Genomic DNA, 18521 nt, shown 5'->3' with positions numbered 1-18521 from the left:
GGAATCGTTAGTTGGGAAGAACCTAAAAATGCCTCAGGTGTAAGTGGCTATGATTACAGTATCTCCCTATTGGGGTGGTCTTCCCGTAAGCCCCCCCACCACACAAGGTGATTCCCCTGGGGGGGTTATTATTATTATTATTATTATTTTCTGAAGGTCACTCCGCCAGCCCAATACTTATTATTATTATTATGATTATTATTATTGTATACAGTATATATTTAAAAAAAAATTCAAATCAAATCAAATTCATTAAATAAAAAAATAAACGCCTCTGACTTAACGGTTACACTAGTATTTACTCCTGTGTCTGGAGTCCGGAAACACACTGGGGCTATAGAAAAACACCATAAACAAAAAATTATGATTAAATTATAATATATTATAATATGTGATGGGTCACGTATCTTTTATGTTACTGTCCTATTAACTTTTTTTTTTATATAAGTAACATACATCCACGGGCTTTTGAACCCATGTCCTTTTTTATTTCTAAAATATGCAATAACTTATAAACTATCTTTCCTATTAACTTTAATTTTGTTTTGTTTTTCAAGTTGTTTTAATATCGACTCTTAATACTGCCCTTTTGTAACAGCACTAAGATGTGTAGATAGGAAAACCTATTATTGATCTTATTATTGTTAGTATTATGTTAAATTTTCTATATATACGAATTGTAACGCTGTTGGTTTTCGAATAAAATAAATAAATAAATTAATTAAAAAATTAAAAAATCGATAATTTATATCTTCCGCTAAATCCTAGACACTGATCGACCCTACTAACGTGCATATAGCCAATCCAAGCTGGTAGGTAATAATTACAATAGTGTCTCAAAAGTTAAGTTTTACAGGAAAGTTAATAATAGAGTATGTTTTCTAGACTAATTTTAATTAAAATTTAAAATGTTTATTAGCCTAGCTTATTATTTAAATTTTGTTTTCCAGTTTTTATTGCGGGGGCCCTTTTTGTGGAAGCCCCGGGGGTTTTGCCCCGGTTGCCCTCCCCTAAATTCGGCCCTGCACAAGTATAATATAAAATAATTGTTCTCCAGGGTCTCTTATTTTAGCAACACCTTAATTAAAACTGTATGAACGAATCGAACAGTCCTTCGTTTTGTAAAAAAATGTGTAAATGAAATATATATCTATACAAATAAATTAAATTTGTTCATGTTTGTAATATTAAAATAACCGCTTTTTAGTAAATGCATATGGATGTATACACGGTGCATTTACCAAAATAACGTTTTTTACAATTTTGTCTGTCTGCCTGTTTGTTCCGGCTGATCTCTGAAACGACTGGACCGATCTTGACGAGACTTTCACTGGCAGATAGATGATGTAATAAGGAGTAACTTAGGCTACTTTTATGTGAGAAATTTATTTATTTTATAACTGCGAACTGAACAATAACTTTTTTGTTAAATTCCACGCGGACGAAGTCGCGGGAACAGGTAATTTATAATATAACTATGGATTACTTATAAGATTAAGGTGAAAATGATTACAAGCCAAGTATCGTCTATTATATAAACCATTTTACAGTTTATCAAATTATTACAGAAGAAAAACGTTTTGTTAGCATCACTCAGGTCAATAATTCACCCACTGTATTAATCATACCTTAGCTGGTAAATAAGTGTGTTTAGACAAAAAAAAACATAAGCTATATTTCATTTAAACAAACAGTGCAATCATTATATATATTAATACGCTAAGGTTAAGAGGTTTGCCTCCCTTTTTAGAAAAAGCCTCATAATTACTCCACATAAATTATATATCATTTTATAGATAATGACTTATTCTACCGGGATCAATAACTGAAAATTTTATTATTGCTTTTGTTTTCATACATTAATTAATTATTAAAATTATATATAAGTATATACATTGAGATACAATGCTGTCGTCTGACGACTTTATTTTTAAAACTACGTCAACATGAGTGACGGTCGGTAAATTTTTTGTTTAATTTTAAATCAACTCACGTAATACTTTTTTGTATTTTTATAAAGTGGTATATAATTATTATAGTTATTTAGTACGAATTATTCGTACGGCTATATTTAATATTCTTTATTGCACTTAAAACATATACAAAAATATTAGTACAATGGTAGTTGGCAAGGGCTAACTTATCTCTCAAAGAGATCTCAACAAGTTTACTCATGGGAGTGAATGATCTTCTTTCTCGCGGCTACGCCGGTGTACATTATCTGATTTTAGGCTCTTCCGTTTTCTTCCATTAAAATATAGCCTATGTTGCTTAGTGATAAGGTAGCACTAGTCATAGAATTTTTAAACAGGGGCTTATATTATATTTATTACAAATAAACCAAAAAAGTTCAGTTCAGTTTTTCTGTTTATAATATTAATTTATATCGCTTCAGCCTGTAATATCCCACTACTTGGCATAGGTCTCTTTCCCCATGTAGGAGAAGGATCAGAGCTTAATCCACCACGCTGCTCCAATGCGGGTTGGCGGATATATTCCCAACACAGTAAGTCGGAGGTGCAGGTTCGATCCCTGCTGGAACGGTCGAAATTTGATATGATATTAAAAATTGTTTAGGATTTCTTAATAGTGATATTTTTTCGATAAATATCTACGTAGCCTATCATAAGAACAATAAGCATAAAAATATAATAATGCTTAATTACTATCACTTGTTTACAAGAATTGAATGGCAAGAAATTTTATTCGATTAAAATTAACAATGGGTAATAATATATATGACCAATTAAAACATAAAAAAATAACCATCATGCCAAAGGGCAAAAGAGTTCTATTGTTCTATATTTAAAACAAAACATTTTTTTTTATTTATAACTTTGAAAATATGCTTCTATTCTGTGGGGATACGCTTTTATCATTTTAGTATGATAATTATGATCGTATGACGTATCAGTGGCTGTGTATAACTAGTAAGGGCCAGTTTCACAGGTTTTGGATAAATTCTGCCAATAACTTATGAATATACTTTAACAACAGGAGGTAGAATAGTCCATTAGGACTTGTCTCGCCTCAGTTAAGAAACTCCGGCTTTTACATCAATAATTACGAAGAGAATAATTGTGTTTGCTTACAACCAAAAGATACCCACTTTAATCACATCGACAAGTAATACAACATAGGCAGATGTTAAAATAGTCAAGTAAATACGCATTATTAGATATAACTCAAAAATAATTCATCACATCTCGGTCAAATTTAAATGAAATTACATGACAATCACCTTTGACTACAAAAGAATCATCAAAATCGGTTCTAGTTGCCAGATATCAATTAAAATTAAATGAGACCAGATAACAAGCGCCACTTTTCGATTAAAAAATGCACCATCGAAATCAGTACACCCAGTAAAAACTTTTTAGGTAACACATAAAAAATAAAGAAAATACAGTTGAATCGATAAGCTCTGCTTTTTTAAGTTAGTTAATTATACCATAATATAGTGGAGTCATATATATCGTTATTGAAACTTAAAATGTTCAAATTCTGGATGTTATTCATGTTGCAAGTAAGGCCTAGTCCAGGAGACTCAGCAAATAATATACCTCTAAATATTTATTTATTTATTTATACGGGACACAGGGTACACAGCACAGAAAAAATTATAAAACAAGCAAGAATGAAATATAATCAAAAAGGCCAATTATGACCCACCCAAAATTAACACGGTGAAAAAAAAAACATACTTATTTTCATAACTCTATATGGAAGGAAATATAAAATATATAATAATGATAATAATAATATGTACAATATTGTAAAATTTCGAAATAAATGTTCACATTTACTATTTCTGGCTCTCGATCTGTCAAACTTCGTACCGTTTCATATTTCTTTTTTTATTATCTTCAAACTTTTTTTTAATAACTTTGATATTCGAATAACGTTCAGTTATCAATCACCACTTTATAGATTTAATGTTTCAAGCCATTAGAAAAATGTGACAATATTCTAAACTTATCAGTAAATATATTTTTTATCTTCTATTTCTAAATAAAATAAAATAAAATCATGTTTAATATGCAAAGCTTAAAAATATTACACACATTTATTAAATAAATTACTATTACGTAAACGCAATAATATAAAATAATAATTTACGTAAAACATATTCATATATACATTTTACATACATACATTCATACATATATTCATACATATATTATTTAATATCTGATATATTATGGGTATACAATATATGAAAGAGAAACACAATGATAGCCTTATTAGTAAAAGCGAAACTGAGGTAGGGCCGTAGGGCCTGACTGGGTATATATATATATATATATATATATATATATATATATATATATATATATATATATATATATATACTATATTATATATAATTACTATATTTATGCGTTTTTTAAAAATAAAAATTTTAATCGTGTGATGAGAATTAAACACACGAACACATGAGTTCACGCATTTTTGGCGCGAACTTGTGGAGGCCTATGTCCAGCAGTGGACTGCAATAGGCTGAAATGATGATGATGATGATGATGATGATGATGATGATGATGAGAATTAAAAGAATGGTTGTTGTTATACACTCATTTTAATAACCGCGTAGGTATTCGTATGTTTTTGCGTAGGTAGTAGGTAGGTATTCATATGTTTTTGTTATGTTAACAAAAACCTTGAAACTACGAAAAATATTAAAATTTCCATTTACATAATAGGATTCCTACTAATATAAAATTTACATACCACGTGTTTGTATATAATAACCTGTAGACCTAAACTCGTTAATTGACCTAAAGTTAGTTTTCCAAATATTTTAACAATTTTAAAAAATATGGAGACTAACGTAAATGTCAGGTTTTTTAATGAATTTTAATTTTACAATTATTTTGTTAAAAAAAACTTCCTCACTTCAGCTTATCGCAGTCCACTGCTGGACATAGGCCTCCACAAGTTCCATGTGTTTTGCCCATAGTCACCACGCTGGGCAGCTTGTTGGTGAACGCGACCGGGCTGGTTTTGTCGCACCGAAGACGCTGCTGCCCGTCTTCGGCTTGTTTATTTCAAAGCCAGCAGTTGGATGGTTACCCCGCCATCGATCGGCTTTTTAAGTTCCAAGGTGCTTGTGGAACTCTGTTATCCCTTAGTCGCCTCTTACGACACCCACGGGAAGAGAGGGGGAGGCTATATTCTTTTCTACCGCAACCACACAGCAGAACTCAATTATGTTTAAATCTAGATCAATAAAAATAAAAATGTAGTATTATATAAAAAAATAAACACCTAGATCGGCAAACAAGCGTACACGGCTCACCTGATGTAAGCGTGTACAAAGTCTATAAAGTAAGAAAGTATTATTATTTAGCTGTGATCTTATGTAAGGTCGAGGTACTTCACCAGTCGGGCTGCTCCAGATTTTGAACAGGATTTTTTTTTGTTATTTCATAATCAATTCAACTTGTTGGGAAATGATATATTTGATGTAAAAGGGATTTAATTGATTGATGATAAGTTTGATGATAAGTTTTTTTATGTCCTAGTAAAAATATCCCATAAATAAATAAGTAAACATGATGTGAAAATGTGTTTTTTTAACCGAAGTTAAAGACAGCAATTAAAGAAAAAAATGGCGTAATTGATACAAAGAATAAAAATAATATCAGTACAATCAAATCACACTTATATTACAAGCTCCTAATAAATATCGATCTGTTAGAACTGTATATAAGTATCAGATCCCAAGCCCCCTCACACTTTTCTTATTTTCATCCATTTGAAAATACTTAAAGTTAGTATAACTTTCAACGAAGTCGGAATTAGACGCCGGGCACTGTAATGTAGTTTAGGAACAATGAATATGACGTATTATATTAATTTCATAATCATTATTTAAATGTGCGTGAGTTTAATTTGTATCCAATGTTGATTTAGTATTGTGTCAAGAAGGTTAAGTTCGTGCTAGCACTATAGCTTTTTTTTTTTGGGATGTACACGAAGGACCAATTCATGAGTGGTAAAAAATTTTTTCGTTAATTTTTTTAATTTATTTTTGTTTTACTTAAAAATTACAAAATTTATAGGTTTCTAATTTAAATTTGTTGATTATACTCTCTGTTCAAACATACAAAACTCACTTCTTTCCTTACACAGTTTTGTCTAAAAAATATATACCTATATATTTATAATATATTTTATTAATATATTATAAATATATAGATTTTTAAAGACGTGACGTAGCCGGTGTTATGTATGAGAAATTTTTGATTAATTTTGATCATGTACAACTAGATAAATACTGTTTCCATTTGTTTCTTGAAATATGTTGGTGGATACCAAATCAAAAATGCTTTGAAACAAATCTTTGTACTTTACTGAGTTTAAAAAGTTTTTTATACAATTATGCTTTATTTTTTGATTTTTCCAGCTAACCCTTTATTATTTAATTTATATCCATTGAACAGATGGGTGAAGATCATGTTTAGTTCGGATCTTAGACTATAAATATTTTCCAACACTACATTGTTATTTCATTATTCTTGTGGGAAACTTTGTTGTGAACTGCGTGCAAAACTGAGCAAGGAAAAAAAAATAATTTTCACAACAATTGTATAAAATAACCTAACCTTTTTTAATTCTAGGAAATAACGAGAAATACAATAATATATCAGAAAAAAATATAAGCTTGAATAAATAATTTCATATTAGTAGTAAATGACAGTAGTAGTATGACAAGTAAAGCCTTATTGCGAATCGTTAAAATTTATACGGCATTCTAAGCATTTAAGTCGAGACATTTTGAACTTTACTTGTAAGTCTCATTACTTTTATTCACAGTCGCATAAATTATGTTGTACTAGAAATAAACAAAATTTAAATGAATAAGAATTATACAGGTAACTTTTTAAGCGTTCACGACAATAATTGTTATTGTCATTCACTCATCTCAAGCTCCTCAGTTACCCGCGACCATAGAGCCTAACGTTGCCGAGGTATCGGGGGTGTTTGCTCGCAAACGAAAAAAAACCAACTTCAATTACATCGACAAGTAATACAACGTAGATCGACGAAAAAATAGTCAAGCAACTACGCGTTATCAAAGATTACTCAAAAATTAGTTATCAGATCTCGATAAAATTTATATGTGACCACATGATAAACATCAGCTTTCGATTAAATTAAAAATTATTAAAATCGGTACACCCAGTAAAAAGTTATTGCGGATTTTCGAGAGTTTCCCTCGATTTCTCTGGGATCCCATCCTCAGATCCTGGTTTTCTTATCACGGTACTAAACTAGGGATATCTTCTTTCCAACAAAAAAAGAATTATCTAAATCGGTACATCCAGTAGAAAGTTATGTGGTATAATACAACGTAGGTCGACGAAAAAAGCGTCAAGTAAAAACGCGTTATTAGATATACCTAACTCGAAAAGTAGTATTTAGATCTCAAATAAATTTAAATGGGATCAAATGACACACATCATCTTTCGATTAAAAGAAAATTTGTCGAAATCGCTCTACCCAGTCAAAAGTTCTGAAGTAACATACATAAAAAAAAAATACAGTCGAATTGAGAACCTCCTCCTTTTTTGGAAGTCGGTTAAAAATCAAAAGTGTAAATAAAAATGAATTGCCAATAGCGTTGCTAAGCATAAAAATCTGTAATGGCAAAACCAATTCGACTAAATATTTTCAAGTTTTCAAATACTTGAATGAAATCTCTCTCTCTCTATGAATGCGGAAAAAAATTAAGAGATTGCAAAGAAAAAATTTTCATTGAAAAAATTTAGAAGATTTAACGATTTATTTTTACTTCGTGCCATTGAATAAGACAGGACTCTCTTCCCGTGGGTGTCGTAGGAGGCGACTAAGGGATAACACAGTTCCACTACCGCTTTGGAACTTAAAAAGCCGACCGATGGCGGGATAACTATCAAACTGCTGGGTTTGAAATACACAAGACGGAGACGGGCAGCAGCGTCTTCGGTGCGATAAATCCATCCCTGCGGTCGCCAACCCGCCTGCCCAGCGTGGTGACTATGGGCAACACACATGAGTTCACGTCATTTTTTGCGCGAAATTGTGGAGGCCTATGTCCAGCAGTGGACTATATTAGGCTGAAGTGAAGACAGGACAGCGTTGGTCGGTGTCGCGTCAACTAGTTTAGAATCTTACTAAGAAAAATTAATTAAACTTTAAAAAATAATACAAGCACCTACATCTTATTATAGTAATAGCTTGCTTATTATTTTTAAAATGTGTATCTTTTTTAATTAGATGAAGGAGACGTCACGGAAGAATATCAAGCGGCATACAGAAGATCACTCGAAGATCCGGAAGGGTTCTGGGGTGAAGTTGGCAAAGAGTTGGAGTGGACGCGACCGTGGGACAAAGTGCTTGATAACAGCGACCCGCCTTTTACGAAATGGTTTGTAATATTGTGATGTACCATATTTATTTTAAATATGTATTTTAAGTATCTATACATATAATAAAATAGTAGGAAAGTCAAAACTGTACATTTAATTTTTTTTTTTAAAAGCATACTTGAGGTGTGATCTACAATCGATACCGAAGCCAAAAATATAGTTATTAGAATTTTTGTCTATTTGTCTATATGTATATCCGGGATAAATTGAAAAAGTACTGCATGGATTTACGTCAAGTTTGGCACGAATATTATTAATAAGTCGAGTCAACATATAGGCTACATATTATCACGCTATCACCTACGGGGAACGAGCAGTGAACCTTTATTTCTTAAACGCATTCTGTAACAACGTGTAATCTAACGACGCGACGCATATTTGAATGTTGTTGTTATTATGTTAATAATCATGCTATAAGCTAGCTTCACACTATAAATAAAGACATTCTGTAGTATATTTAGTATCAGCAATGCACCCGTGTGAAGCCGGGGCGGTTCGCTAGTATATAATAATTAAGGAAGTAACTCTACCTTAAAAGAAGACCACAACCAAATAATTCTGCTTTCAAGTAGGTAGTATTGTTTCCGTGGTGAGTAAGGTAGGCAAAGCTTTTGGAGAGGGTGGGGGTCTGAGTGGGCAACTCCCTTTTTTAACTGACTTCCAAAAAAGGAGGAGGTTCTCAATTCGACTGTATTCTTTTTTTTTTATGTATGTTACATCAGAACTTTTGACTGGGTCGAGCGATTTCGACAAATTTTCTTTTAATCGAAAGGTGGTGTGTGCCAATTGGTCCCATTTAAATTTATTTGAGATCTAACAACTACTTTTCGAGCTATATCTAATAATGCGTTTTTACTTGACGCTTTTTTCGTCGACCTACGTTGTATTATACTACATAACTTTCTACTGAATGTACCGATTTTGATAATTCTTTTTTTGTTGGAAAGGGGATATCCCTAGTTTGGTACCATGATAAGGAAATCAGAATCTGATGATGGAATCCCAGAGAAATCGAGGGAACTTCTTGAAAATCCGCAATAACTTTTTAGTGGGTGTACCGATTTTGATAATTCTTTTTTTGTTGGAAAGGGAATATCCCTAGTTTGGTACTGGGTGTACCGATTTTAATAATTTTTAATTTATTCGAAAGCTGATGTTTGTCATGTGGTCACATATAAATTTTATTGAGATCTGATAACTACTTTTTGAGTAATATTTGATAACGCGCAGTTACTTGACTATTTTTTCGTCGATCTACGTTGTACTACTCGTCGATGTAATTGAAGTCGGTTTTTTTTTCGTTTGCGAGCAAACACAATTATTATTATAAAAGTGTCATACAAGCGCACAATCCGTATGATGGCAAGTGGATACTGTAGTTTATGGACGCCAGCAACATCAGAAGCATTTCCAGCGCGTTGCTGACTTGTTACGCTTTTGGTATTGTAGACCTAAGTTATGGTAACTGCTTATCAGGTGAGCTGTATGCTTGTTTGCTACTCTTTTAGTATAAAAAAATATCGAAATCACACAAATCAAAGCTTACGAATAGAAGAGCCATACAAAGCGCTGCACACCAAAATAAACTGTTTTATATAACTTTTTTACAATAACATATAATCTTTGGCATATTTTCTAACTATAAATGATCTCAGGTGGGTGGGTGGAGAGTTGTCCGTCTGTTACAATGCCGTGGATCGCCACGTGGCCGCAGGCTTCGGTGACCAGGTCGCTTTGGTCTACGACTCGCCCTTGACCGACACCGTCAAGAGAATAACCTACTCTGAACTCCAAGATCAGGTGATATTTGTGAATCATTTTTATAATAAATTATTATGATATAAAATAGTAAATGGTAGTAGAAGTAATAGTAGTCGCACGGTTATCTCTTACAAGGTACACAAATTAATGTCTGTGTTTTAGGTAACAACTGACTAATATATTGTTTTAATAAATGTACATATATACGTACCTACATAATATTTACTTATATAAATAATACATAGACTAGGGGTGTAAACCGAATTTGAAACACGAACGCGAAAAGCATCGTTACACCGACACTTCTACGGGCCAGTTAAATATTGAAAGATAATATTCAAATTAAAAGAATGTGTTTTCGAAACCTACTAACTTAATTCCACTTGAAATTTTTTTTTGAATAGGTACGTCTCTTGCCTCGTGAAGCAGAACTATCTGAGTAAGCCGAAAACGCCTAGTTTTAGCACAAAATGTAGGTACACACTTGAGTTTAAGTCATTGCGTTGATGTAGTTTGCGTGAGATGCAATATGGCTTAACACGTATGGTATCAAACACACGATCAAGCTGTGCTATGTTAGATGTGACCTTTTTTATTATTATTATTTTTTATTTATTTATAAATTTTGATCCACGGGCTCAAAATGCCTGTGCCTTTTGTTTATCATGCATGCATTATAATACCACAGGAGATTTTTCTACTAATTATACTACAGATCAACAGTCGTGTGACTGCCTCGTAAAACTAGGACGTGGTCCGACGCTGACGGTTTTTTTTTCCCTACTAAATACTGTTTATGGAGAAGTATACACTTAATTGCTTTCTAATTTCTACCATTCTTATTTTTCTTATCTATGTCTATATTTACACTTATTTGCTAGTTATCATATGTACCTACACTTATTTCCTAGTTACCATATATGTAGATGTGACATTTAAAATTTTAAACTTTCTTTGGCTAGGTATCCAGACTGGCCGGTAAGCTGTCTGAACTAGGTGTGACGCGTGGCTCTCGCGTCGTCATCTACATGCCTCTCATACCAGAAGCAGTTATAGCTATGCTAGCTACAAACAGGATTGGAGCAATACATTCTGTTGTTTTTGGAGGTAATTTTTGTTATATTACACATTGGAATTTCAACCTACCTACCTAGCTATAATGTATATTTAATTGACTTAGGGTACAGCCAAAAATCACGCTCAAAATCTAGAGTACCTCAACCTTACAGAAGATAACAGCAAAATAATGTTAATCTCAAGTTAGTCAAGTAGCCAGAGCTCTTGGAAAGGGTCGTGGATAGGCTTGGCAGCACGCTTGCGATAAATATACATACATTTATATAATAATAAATAATAGACTTTTTAAGTACGTGAGAATGTCTTCTCGTTGTCATGAAAAAGTTTTAAGAATTCTAAAGTTATGGTAAAACTGAAAAAAAAAAAATGGTGAACTGTGAACGCCTCATACCTTTCGATCCTCTCTTCTCCCTTTGTCATGTATAATCATCCTTAGCAAAGACGAGGAGTCTTCCCCTCCTTTCCCCTTTATTTGCTAACGTATTTGACGGGAAGACACCTAATGGGAAAAATATACAATTATACCAACATGTAATTTTTTATCAATAGATTATTATAATACTTGAATACATTTGGTAATAAAAGAAAATTATTCCAAGAGACAGTTTCGATAAAATAAATAATAATAAACAGTTAAATAATGATACAGTAGTTTATTTCATATTTCATAATTGTTTTCCAAAATAGATCACAAATATGAATACTAAAGAAGGCATTCAGTAATACTTTAAAAACCAATAAAAACAAGTGCGCTTTAGACGATAGGACTGAAGTAAAACTTCTGCACAATAAACCTGCACTGTGCCTTAGATATATGAAACATAACTGGCCATAAGAGAAAGAGAGAAAGAAAATGTGTACTCGTCACACTTCTCTCTCTTGTTCCGTTCGCCTTGCCCGCTCACGCTTTTCGTAACGCTCTCATCACGCATTCACCAGCTTACTCCACAATTCAAGGGTTCGTAAAGAAGTTTTACTACAAAAACGGTCCTAAATTCTAAATTTAATCTGTCTTTTCCATACATTTTACGAGTGTAATAATTTCGATACCTTACTAGGTAACGATAGCAATTAACTATAATGGTATACGAGTAGATATGTAACGTTTAATGAGTATTAACTCATACTGGTAAAAATATGCTGGTATACCTATTGGCTTCAAAATAGCATTATTTAAGGTATCGTTATTCCATAAATAACATTATGTCTCATCATCATCATCACAGCAGTCTTTCACAGTCCACTACTGGACATAGGCGTCCACAAGTTCACGCCAAAAAAGGCGTGAACTCATGTGTTTTACACATAGTCACCACGCTGGACAGGCGGGTTGGTGACCGGGCTGGCTTTGTTGCACCGAAGACGCTGCTGCCTGTCGTCGGCCTGTGTATTTCAAAGTCAGCAGTTTGATGGTTATCCCGCCATCGGTCGGTTTTATAAGTTCCAAGGTGGTAGTGGAACTGTGTTATCCCTTAGTCGCCTCTTACGACACCCACGGGAAGAGTGGGGGTGGCTATATTCTTGGATGCCGTAACCACACAGCATTCTTCAGATTATGTCTGCCTAGACAAAATTAACGTTAACGAATTTTTGACGGTATTCCGAGCCCTGGTTTACACCGATAAGTTATGATTTTGTTTATTAATTAAAGGTTTTGCCGCGCGAGAATTAAGAATTAGGATTGAACACGCTGAGCCGACTGTCATAATTGCGGCCAGCTGTGGAGTAGAACCAAATAAAATAGTCAGGTATGTTTTATTATTGTATATCTTATTTATTTTATAGGCTTATTATTTTAAATTGTGGCACTCCCCATCGTGTCTCGGAGAGTACGTTAAGAGGCCTATGACGCTTACGCTTCAGCCTGTAATATCCGACTGCTGGGCATGGGTCTCTTTCGTTATGTAGGAGAAGGATCAGAGCTTAATCCACTACCCTGCTCCAATGCGGGTTGGCGGATATATTCGCTACTATGAGTAACGCGTTTATTGCGTTTCTTTATACTCATATTGCTGTATAAGTGTTATTATCATAAATTATTAGTATTAAATATGACATACTTCTATTGTGTTATGTTACTATTAATATTATTTCAGATACAAAGATATCCTCGACAAAGCTCTCTGCCAAAGTTCGCACCAGCCCAGTAATTGCATAATTTATCAACGAAGACGCGTTCTGGAATGTTCCTTACAAAAAGATAGAGATATATGTTGGGATGAAGCTATAAAGGCTGACCCGGTGCCGTGCGTATCGACAGAAGCTAATGAAGCTCTTTATATATTGTATACTTCTGGTAAGTTATATTGTTAACAAACTCGTACTATGTCTATAGTATACAAGGATTCATTCTTGTGTCGGGGCCCGGCAACATACACAATACACAAACGCTCCTACCACGACAACTGTATCGATAATTTAAATATATGTCATGTACGGCGATCGAACTGGCAACCGCCAGCGCAACAGTTATAAGCCAGTACTGTGACCATTGTGCTAAGGCGTCGTCAAATTACTAATTTAATAGTTTTTTAGTCCAACACAGGAAGAAGTAGTTTATGATATGTTGTAAAAGGCACTCACAATATATAGATATTTATTTGAGATATCTATGTATTCTAGTTCTAAGCTTTATTACACTCGAATATTCTCAAATTTCAATATTTGTTAGAACGTATGATTTTCTGGTATGATATTCTGGTATAATATAAGGGTGTTTTATAATTACATTTCGTTTTTAGGTACAACTGCCGATCCGAAGGGCGTTCAACGTCCTGTTGGTCACGCAGCGACACTGTGCTGGTCAATGCATGCAGTCTATGGTTTGAAGCGAGGAGTGTGGTGGGCTGCTTCAGACCTCGGTTGGGTTGTTGGACATTCCTACATATGCTACGGCCCTCTATTAGCTGGATTAACTTCTGTTTTATATGAAGGGAAACCTGACAGAACTCCCGATCCCGGACAGTATTTTAGGTAAAAGTGCTTATAACTAAAATTATAATGTTATCAAAACTAGTTACATGTTTAATTTATGATGTGTGATTGAAATTTGAATACAATCGCTATGTAAATTATATCGAAATATTAAAAATGTAATCGTTTCTTTCTTAGAATAATAGAACAGCATCGAGTAAATGCCCTTTTCACGATACCAACCGTGTTTCGCGTTTTGAAGAGAGCAGATCCAGCTGGAAAATATTCTAGAAGATATTGCAGCAAATCGTTGAAAACAATTTTTGTCGCCGGGGAACATTGTGATCAAGAAACCAGAGTAAGATGACATTTTTAGTACTTAGACAATTTAGTGTGACTCAAATCTTATAGTTAGTACCTATTGACTATAGATATTATTTTTTTTTATGATTCATAAGTAACTTAGAAAATAGGATTACCTAAATCGATCTGCATTCACGAATATACTCGTATCATAAAAGATTTTACTTGTTTTTAAAGACGGCTCGGCAAATAGCTCAAACACTGTACCGTTCGCTACTTACACTAATGCATCTAACCAAAACACTCACATAGCTACAACACAAGTTTCTCGAAACATTGCACAACCGGGGCAACAATCCGATTCCATTAGATATAGAGGAGCAATACCAATGGAGTACCAACAAACCCCGCAATATACCACGTTTGCAGAGCTACCCAGAGAAAATAGACGCGAAAGCGGAGCCAGGCTATCTTTATGAGAGACGGCACAGAAAAAAACAGGTATAGGCTTCTGTCACCCGGAGGACCCTGATCGATTAGAGTTCTCGTCAGGACTCGCACTGGTGATAAAAGGGAGTGCATCGAGAACGCGCATAAAGCGTAATAAAATCGACAAGCTCATCCTGCAGATGACGAGTAATTTAGTCTATCAAGGCTTACAAGTGATCACACTTTTCGAATGGGAAGATTCTTCTTTGATACGCAGGCGCGTTTGTGGGCGCGGTTGAAGTTACGGAGCGAGAAGCCATGCCACAAAAATGTTAACATATATGCGAGAGCCAATTATGGTGGTTCCTGGATGATAGGATACTTGCGATGGCCAAATCCATCTCGGGCAATCGTGGCGTCAATGCGGCAGTCGTAGGCTAAGTAGATAAATGGGGTTCAGGAAAGTGGGAGTTTTAGTAACGCTCACGTCGCGCATTCAGCAGCTTACTCTCCAAGTCAAGCATCCTTAAAGAAGTTTTATTTCAATAAATAAAAACACATATATGTCATATATGTCATTGCGTCATGTGTATTTACATACATGTACGAGTACTTTTAGGTACCTGTAGCTATGTGATATATGCATGTTCTTAAGTATGTTAAATATCGTATTCAAATGTTGATGAAATATATACTTTAATTCTGTACAGCACTGGGCTGAGAATATTTTCGGCGTTCCAGTACTAAACCACTGGTGGCAGACAGAAACTGGGTCGCCAATCACAGCCCCCTGTCTTGGATATGGTGTTAAAGGTGTTCGACCTCACTCGACAGGTTATCCTGTTCCAGGATATGATGGTAAGAATTGGTGTGCAGTCAATTTTAAAGTGAAATCAATGAAAAACTACCTAAATTCCTATAATATTTGGTTATAGTATTCATAGTAAATATTTAACGGAAATTTGTTAGTTTTCCATATCTATGTTCTGATTTGTTTTTCAGAATTAATTCAAAAATTTTCAAAGCGAAGACATATATCGCATTTGATTACGCATTTTAAATTGCTAAGCTCTGATTTTTTAAAATATGATTTTAGTGCGAGCCATAGCCGAAGACGGATCCGAATGTCATTCTGGGGAAGTAGGTCGCCTTGTTGTAAAATTACCTACGCCACCAGGCTTTGCTTCAACATTGTGGCGTTCCGATGAAAGATTTAAAAAAGTTTATTTCTCCAAAGTCCCGGTAAGACAATCTTTTTTCCAGAGAATTTTTAATTAAACACGAGATTTGATACCGTTGTCGATTTCAATGTAACCATGGAATAATTAAGTTCGAATGCTTAGACAACATACTGCGAAAACTTTTGTAATGCATCAAACTCAGAAATATAGAAACGTACAATCGTTTATTATGTATTATTTAAATATTAATATAAAAAATCTTAGTATCAATATGTAATTTAAACATGAGTGAAACAGCACAAGTCATTCATTATTTCACTAACGCGCTTTAATCTTTTTTCAGGGTTTTTATGATACACAAGATATGGGATGGATTAGTGCAGAAGGTGCAGTTTGGGTGGTAGCTAGAACAGATGACGTCATAAACGTAGCTGGTCACAGGCTCTCCACTGCTGCTATTGAAGATGTTGTTCTGAAACACGCAAGGGTTGCTGATGCGATTGTGGTTGGAGCTCCCGATCAAAGCAAAGGAGATGTTCCCTTATGCTTATATGTTATGAGACCACCACAGGATGGTGAGCTTTTAAGATTTGCTTGTTTTTGAAAACTCGAATCCTAAACTGATTTCTAATAGTTCTACTAATGCTACAAATGTGAAAGCTTTGGCAGATGTTTGTTGCTCGTTTGCATTAAAACTACGGAATTGATTGCAATAATACTTTAGCCGTTGTGGTTATGGCAGTTAAGAATATAGACCCCCCTCTCTTCCTGTGGGTGGCGACTAAGGCACAGTTCCACTACCACCTTGGAACTTAAAAAGCCGACTGATGGCGAGATATCCATCCAACTGCTGGCTTTGAAATACACAGGCTAAAGACGGGCAGCAGTGTCTTCGATGCAAAAAAGCTAGCTGCTGCGGTCACCAACTCGCCTGCCCAGCGTGGTGATTATGGGCAACACACTTGAGGTCATGCCATTTATGCCGTGAGCTTGTGGAGGTCTATGTCTAGCAGTGGACTGCGATAGGCTGATGTGATGATGATGATGATGAATACTTTGCGCTTCCACAAGATTCGAAGTTACAGTTATAATTTAAACGCAATTGTAACCACGATATGGAGCTAGTAATATAATTAAAAAAATTACAGTTAATAGACAGTTCGCTGCTGATATTTTTCAATATACAAATTTATAATTTGTTGCAGACGAGGAAATAGTACTTGAAAGCACAGTCTCACAAGAATTGATCGCCTTAGTGCGACACTTGATTGGTCCCATAGCAGCGTTCAGAAAAGCAGTGGCAGTGCCCGCGATACCTCGCAATCGGTCCGGTAAAGCGTTACGTGGCACCATCTCTAAACTCGCTCGGTCACAGCTTGTTAAACTACCCCCAACTGTAGAAGACCCAACTGTCTTTGCTGAAATAAAGGTCGCTTTGCAAAAGTTGGGTTACGCTATCGATGCCCCTGATCCAGAATATTAGTAATGAGTTTTTTATTGTATAATATATATAAGCAATATTTAAAAAATAATGTGATAAGTACATAAATGTATTTTATATTATATTCAAGTGTAACGTATAGTAACGTAGAATGGTTTCCGACTAATCATAAAATAAATAAAGAAAAAAAAATGTATGCAATTTCTACAAACTCATACCACTTCCAATTCTATTCAATCTATGATTTTCTATAAAATTAGTTAACAACAGTACAAAGTATACACAAATACCCTCTTTAAAAAAATATATTATTTTCTGTATGTTTTGCGATTGTTGCTTTGTTTCGCCGCACATCGCTATACGATTTTAGTTGTAAATTTAATTTAATGTTCTCATATAAGTGAATATTCTATTCCTTTTGAGAATAAAGTTTCTTTTACCCCCTCCCCACAAGGGTAAAGTGTAAACCTATAAATAACACTAATGATGAAATGTACTTGTAAGTTTCTAAAATATGTATATTAAATCTAAAATAATCTTGGACCGTTTTATAGGTTTTATGGATTGATAGGATCATATCAAATTGGTTTTAGAAATATATATAAGTGAAATGGTTCTGTTTCATTGTGTACTTTAGCGATATGATTAGCAAATGAAAGATTGCAAAAAGATCCATCCCGCATATTAATCTATAATAATACACACTAATGATACGATCCCAGTTTTGCATAAAAAAATGTATCATAAAAAGAAAAAAAGTGTAAAAAAAATTTAATAACTTAAAAAAAGGTCTTAAATTTTTTGTGTCAGCAAAAATATAGACTAAATAAAATATAAGCAAAATTAATTTAAACGAATATATAAAATAGCTAGGGAAATATATTATATAATAATTTTAATAATTACTGGGGTCTACTTTTTGTTAGTATTTTTAGGATTTGTATATAAAAGTTTAATAAATGCGTGTTAATTTTACTTATAGAATATGTTGATATAAACATG

The 18521-nt window shown here is 33.8% G+C and overlaps 1 protein-coding gene across 1 annotated transcript; it reads left to right on the top strand.

The window, feature by feature from the left end:
• The first annotated feature begins 2722 nt into the window (after positions 1-2722).
• LOC123663959 (acyl-CoA synthetase short-chain family member 3, mitochondrial) lies at positions 2723-18134 on the top strand. Its single transcript, XM_045598596.1, has 12 exons — positions 2723-2726; positions 8263-8413; positions 10070-10214; positions 11138-11282; positions 12904-13000; positions 13349-13548; positions 13994-14225; positions 14364-14523; positions 15608-15755; positions 15994-16139; positions 16422-16653; positions 17284-18134. The coding sequence occupies exons 1-12, from the start codon at positions 2723-2725 to the stop codon at positions 17559-17561; spliced, it is 1938 nt and encodes a 645-aa protein (XP_045454552.1). The 3' UTR covers positions 17562-18134.
• Positions 18135-18521: the final 387 nt, after the last annotated feature.

The sequence above is a fragment of the Melitaea cinxia genome, chromosome 21 (assembly GCF_905220565.1).
Source record: "Melitaea cinxia chromosome 21, ilMelCinx1.1, whole genome shotgun sequence".
NCBI lineage: Eukaryota > Metazoa > Arthropoda > Insecta > Lepidoptera > Nymphalidae > Melitaea > Melitaea cinxia.
This window is presented reverse-complemented; position numbering and strand designations above follow the sequence as displayed.

Bases quoted from the DNA above. Each gene is read 5' to 3' on its own strand.
- LOC123663959 (XM_045598596.1), top strand. The intron at 10,215-11,137 runs GTGATATTTGTG...TTCTTTGGCTAG, and splicing joins ACTCTGAACTCCAAGATCAG to GTATCCAGACTGGCCGGTAA. The intron at 16,140-16,421 runs GTAAGACAATCT...ATCTTTTTTCAG, and splicing joins TTTATTTCTCCAAAGTCCCG to GGTTTTTATGATACACAAGA.